The sequence below is a fragment of the Mangifera indica genome, chromosome 9 (assembly GCF_011075055.1).
Source record: "Mangifera indica cultivar Alphonso chromosome 9, CATAS_Mindica_2.1, whole genome shotgun sequence".
NCBI lineage: Eukaryota > Viridiplantae > Streptophyta > Magnoliopsida > Sapindales > Anacardiaceae > Mangifera > Mangifera indica.
In genome coordinates this window covers 9,410,600-9,416,454 of record NC_058145.1, presented here as the reverse complement: position 1 = coordinate 9,416,454, position 5,855 = coordinate 9,410,600, and the positions used below count along the sequence as shown (strand labels likewise).

Here is a 5,855-nt window from a genome sequence, read left to right as displayed (position 1 = left end):
AAAAAGAGCAATATTATGTGTATCCACTTTAGGTACATAAATATATACATATTTATATGTGTCATCATATAATTGGTTATTGTTTTATTCTTAATTCAAAATCATCCAATCACATAATGACACATATAAATGTGTATATATTTATATATTTAAAGTGGATACACATAGTTTTATTGTTATAAAAAATAGACAAAAGTAAGGGGGTTTAAATGAAATTGTCCAAAAAATTCAAATTAAAGCAAAAATGCCCAACTTTTGTAAAATGTTGAAATAAACCCAGCAAATTTCCCCCGTTCCCACTGTGAAATCACTGTTCAAAAATAGGGGAAAATTCGAAATTTTCCCCTGTCCCACTGTCATCGCATTGTCGGCCGGATTTTCGATGATTTTCGTGGTTTCCGGCAACCGAAAATGGCACAACACGTTAGAATATTTTCCGTCATCTTGTTTGAATCAAGTTATTGTTCATATTATTGAGATTTGAGTGAGATTTTGCGGTTTAGGATTTAGGGTTTAGGGTTTCGATTTTGAACAATGCTTGAAATGTTTTGATTTTTGGTTGTTTTCGTTGAATTAGTTGAGGGATTTTGTGTTATAGCCTATGTAGATTTGATTTGTGTTGAAATTTGAGGCAGAAAAAATGAATTTTTGGCCGAAAATTCGTTCCGAAGTGATCGATAGTCGACAGTGGGAATAGTGTTTCCCATTGTCGACAGTGGGTTATGGGGCTTAATAGTATTTTCAAAATATTAGGGAGCTGTTTGAGAGTCCTCAGTCCACTGTAGGCTTTTTTGAAATTTGCCACGTGACAGTGGGCTGTCGCTGTGTATACGGTGGGTTGGGGGGAAATTAACTTTTTTAAAACTATAGGGTTTATATACGGTAAACTTTGAACGACCATAACTTTTGATCCGGGAGGAGTTACGGGCCCTGTAATATATCAACGCGAAGCTCGTTTCGAGCTCTATAACAATAAATAGCTTTTCTGGTTGCATCGAATCTGGAGGCCAAAATAAAACTGTTTCAATGTGTATTATGTAATTTTTTTATTTTGTCAAATTTAGGATTTTCGGTTTTTATGATTTTGAGTTTGTTTGTGATCGGGCTAGACTTTTTTGATATGTAATTTTCAAATTTGATATTTGTAATTATAATGTGCTTTTTTAGACACGTTTTACAATGTAATTATGAAATTTTTGATCGATTTTTTGGTTTTCTTGTTCATAAGCTATTTGAACGTGTGGTTTTCAAAATTTAGATATGTTTTTTTTAGATTTTTGAGTAATTTTTTTATTATTGACATTCTAGGGTATTTCAATATATCTATTTATTTATAACATGTTATTTTTAATATAGTTTTCACGAATTGATTTTTTCGATTCGAATTTAGAAATATGAATTTCTTCTTTCTGAACGAATCCGTAATAATTGATATTAAATAAAAATGAGAATAAAAGTAAGTATTTAAGTGATATAAGAAATATATGTAATGAGAGTGAGAGTGAGAGTGAGAAAGTTTATATAAATGAGATGAAGGAAGAGGTAATTTTGGTATTTTAGAAAAAGCTATAAGCATTTTTACTTATAAATAGTGAATTTAGATATTTTTACTTAATGTAGGGGTATTTTGACCACTTTTTATAATTTCCCTTTTCTTTAGCCAAATCACGCACTGTTGAGTTTACAAATGACAAGTTGGAGTCCCAATGCAAACCCCCGTTCCCAGTGAATTGAAATTTAAAGCACATGTTAGTGCTACGGAAGATCAGATCTGGCTTTTAAAACTACACTTCCTCCCACATGGAAATCATCAATTGATTTTCTAGGAAAAGTTTCAAGATTTTCCAGCACGTAAGTCAGACCATTAAATTCATGTTTTTTTGTTGTATGCTACACAACAAAAATTATACAGCTTATAAGTTTGAAGATTGAAGGCAATAATTCTTCTACAAGAGCTATGCAAGCGTATTTGCAGCTGCATTTCCAGCCCAACCCAGCAAGATTTTGCTATTATATAGAGGCCCTAACACTAGTTTGGACATAATTTTCAATCTACCAAGGTGAAAAAGTTAGTCAGCACACTAGGTTGTCCTCAACAAGGGTTATAGAACAGCTTGACTCACTTGACACCTCTTCAAAGGTAGTCAGCACACTAGTTTGGACATAATTTTCAATCTACCAAGGGGTTAAAATCATCAGTATACAATGTCAATATTCAATCAAGAAAATACTTAAAAGCTATAAACAAATGCAGACATCTTCAAAACCTCCATATTCTTTCTATTACCTATTTGAGTGTGACACATTTATGCAATGACACATGCTTAAATCATTCCAAAACAGTTTATCCAGTGAAAATTTCAAATTTCAGAAAAATAATGTACTGCCTATCAATTGGATCTACCAAAAAATAGAGCTGCTTTCTCTAATCCAACAAAATGCTGAAGAAATAAATGTTAGGTCCAGTTGAACATGTTAAATTTTTAGTTCCATCTAATATCTGGGCATGTTTCTGTGTTTACAGTGACAATGACTTTCAGAAATCTACAAAATACTCGAAAAAAATGAGTTTGTTTTCTTCATTTTCTAGGCTTGACAGCAATTCTGATATTTCCTTTATAATATTTAAGGATATCTGCATTTTCGATTGTTCCACTGCTCATGATGTTCAACAAATCCTTCTCAACACGCTGTGCAAGCTCAGGCTGCAAAAGGAAACCACAGTGATATAAGCTAAAATAATTGGATAGAATAGAACCAAAAGAGAAAAAAAAAAAGAACTTGGACAATATTCAAGCTGAACAAAACATAGCAAGCCTGACAGAAGAGATCAAGTTGAACAAAACACAAAGCAGCTTAATCAGAGACAAAGCTAAGCTACCATTACACCAAGAGACAAAACTGGGAAGCGAATGGAGGGAGAACACAACCAACAAGAGGCTACAGAATTCCAGACTCCAGGCTGGCAGAAAGCACTGCCACAGCAGGAAGAAGAGGACATACACAAGATACTTGGCACATCTCCAAAAGCTGCCAGCCTCACCAGAAAGATCCAGCAGGAAGGGGGAAGCATAAACTACTGGAGGGGAGGCAGCAGATAAACACAGAATGGCTGAAGAAGCAAATAAATACCAACCCAACAGAATGGCTGGCGAAGCAAATAAACTGCAACTGCACAACTGCACAACCGCACTACCACAAACAGCAAATAAACAAAGAATGGCTGAAGAAGCATGTCGCATATTCTGTTGATTACAAGAACATCATATGATCTTTTAACATGGAATAACCATATGATTTATTAACAAATGACATTATTTACTAAATTAAAGAAGGATTGATGGATGCATGCATGCATATATATACATATATAGCAAGGCAGTGTTGTACTGTGGATCCTACAAGAGTCAATAAAAACAAAGGACATGAGGGCAGTTGGCCATTAACACAAAAATAAATAAATGATCTCCTTTCAATATTAACAATATATATGAAAAATAATTGAGAACCACATTCTTACTATAAAAGAATTAGAAAATCTATTAATTTATTAATGAGTGAGATCCCCAAAACTTGACTAGATTTACAACAAGTTAACAACATATCTCAAACTAGTTCTTAAAACAACTACATTGTCGCAAATTAATAAGATATTAAATGACAACAATCACTATGTAAGATTAAGACAACAAAATAATCAAACTAGTTCAACATCCTTCATTATCCAATACGAAGCACAACTTTGAATCTTGTCTAAAAGACCAAAGTCGCACCAATCTTCCGGGTTGCAGTTGATTGGCTTCTTTATCCACCACTTTCTTAATCCAACCCCCAACCAAATTATAAGTGTAGGTTGAACCCATGACCCACTTCTTCAATTCCAACTCCACGATTTCCATAGATGGTGTAACTATATTAACCTTTATTCCTTTCTTCTTATCTAGAATCTTCATCTCCTCTTTGTCAACGAAGTTACAATTCCTCGTTTGCTTCCTCGGTATCGATAAACGATTGTTTACCTTGGCTACATCTGTTCCTGTCAAAATTTTGTTCATGACAAACATAGTTTTCATACCATTCATCTCGTTGATTATCCTTTTGAACTTTTCAGGCATCGTTGGTTCCAAATCTTGTTCTGGCCTTTCAACAATCTTTCTCTTCTTTTTCCTTCTATTTTCCACCTCTTCCTCTTCTTCAGGCTTTCTTTCAGTTAAGCTTCGCCCTAATTGAATTAAAGATTCAGGAACCTTCCCTGCCCGTTTGCGAATCGATCTTTTCTTCTTATGAATACATGCAGCGTTGAAGAACTTAACTCCACCATCATTAACCTTTGACACTTTCTTGCACTCGGCACAACGCTTTATAAAATCTGTAAGAACTCTTTCCGTGAGCAATCTTTCAAATACTGATTCATCATTGGAAATTTTTCGAATTTCATCCAAGATTTTATTGAAAGAATCATCAGCATTGGAAATCTGTTCAGTTAGACTACACAAGTCTGATAAATTGTCTATATAATTTCTGAAACTTAGAAATACGTTAACACAAGAACCCAGATGTGAACTGTTAGCTCACCCAAAGAAAAGTGAAGATGGAACGTTACAATTAGAGAAGAAGAGGAGAGAGAGAAATAGAATTTGCTGAATTCTATAACCAGAAGAAATTAGAAGATCAGAGCACTGTTCACACGCATATACCCATATAATGAAAGTAGGGTTTCAGAGGTGGAAAGAGAGAATTGTCTTCCTAACTCACCTACCTCCCTCCCTCCACCTCAGAAACTAATGCTGAAATAAAAGAAAATCAAAATACAAGATATAAAATCAATGTGTTGATAAGAATAATTAGTTAATAATAAGTAATTATGATAACTGGTGTGTAATAAAGGTTTATTAAATAAAAATGTAAATTGACGTTATACGCGAAATTAATTAGATGGTTATTTTAATGAATTATAGTGTGTATATATGCTACAAAGAAAATATATATTAAAATTAAACAAATTTCTTTCGAGATTCTCTAATGAAACTGGAAAGGGGTTAAATTATTTCTTTGTCATTAGATTATAGTTCTAAATTTTGGTGTTTATGTGTCATTTCTTCAAAAAAAACAATCGGAATTAGAATTACATAGATCAGAGAATTGGAAAACTTAACTTCATATGCCAAGTTTGCTGCAGTTGTCTATGCTGCATCTTCATGATTTTCTCCTGAACCTGCCTCTGGATGATCCCCTTTGGTTGGCGCTTAAAGTTTCTTCCTCACCTTGATGCTGCCTTTGCCAAGTCTCTAGTCTTCTGGACTCTTCAGGCGACAGTCTCTAGTTTTCCCTTTTGCACGTGTGCTTCTGCAGGGTGCTGCATAATTGCCGCAGTTTCCCACTGGAGATTGTCCTTGCGTCTTGTTGTAGTTCTTAGATGGCCCTCAGCCTGGATTATTCCTGTGCAGGATGACTCTCCATCTGTTTGCTTCTGTCTCCAGTCCTCCCTTTTTACTGCAAAATTCTGCGGGTTGATGCAGATTCCTTTCCTGCAGATTGCTCCTGGCTCCAGTTCTCCCATCCAACTATGGATGGATGCCTTCAAATGAAAGATTTCAATGACCAAACAAACTCATGAACAATTGCAGAAACATTTTTTTACCATTTCCAAAACAAGCACGAAATGAAAGAAAGGAGCAAGGCTTTGCAAGGAGTTAACATTATACCTTGCTATGAGGAGTGAATTGGATGATAATGTCAAGAGAATTCCGGTGGAGAGTTTCGCTGATTCTGGTTGATCTTTTTTTTACTATGTGAAGCTAGAATAGAAACTACGAAGAATTTGATAAACATTTTCCAAGGTCATTTATAAACAC

At 34.4% G+C, this 5,855-nt stretch overlaps 2 protein-coding genes and 1 long non-coding RNA gene across 3 annotated transcripts; all 3 read right to left on the bottom strand.

Moving 5' to 3' along the window:
• Positions 1-2,426: 2,426 nt before the first annotated feature.
• On the bottom strand, positions 2,427-3,232 carry LOC123225104. Its single transcript, XM_044648969.1, has 2 exons — positions 2,882-3,232; positions 2,427-2,705 (listed from the first exon to the last, which is right to left on the bottom strand). Exons 1-2 carry the CDS (start codon positions 3,071-3,073, stop codon positions 2,580-2,582), a joined length of 318 nt encoding a protein of 105 aa, XP_044504904.1. The 5' UTR covers positions 3,074-3,232; the 3' UTR covers positions 2,427-2,579.
• A 301-nt stretch (positions 3,233-3,533) lies between these two features.
• Positions 3,534-4,701, bottom strand: LOC123226230 (B3 domain-containing protein At3g25182-like). The gene is made up of 2 exons (XM_044650764.1): positions 4,698-4,701; positions 3,534-4,570 (listed from the first exon to the last, which is right to left on the bottom strand). Exons 1-2 carry the CDS (start codon positions 4,699-4,701, stop codon positions 3,708-3,710), a joined length of 867 nt encoding a protein of 288 aa, XP_044506699.1. The 3' UTR covers positions 3,534-3,707.
• Positions 4,702-5,031: 330 nt separating this feature from the next.
• LOC123225105 lies at positions 5,032-5,855 on the bottom strand. The gene is made up of 2 exons (XR_006504102.1): positions 5,706-5,855; positions 5,032-5,578 (listed from the first exon to the last, which is right to left on the bottom strand). It is a non-coding gene; the product is annotated as an uncharacterized LOC123225105 (long non-coding RNA).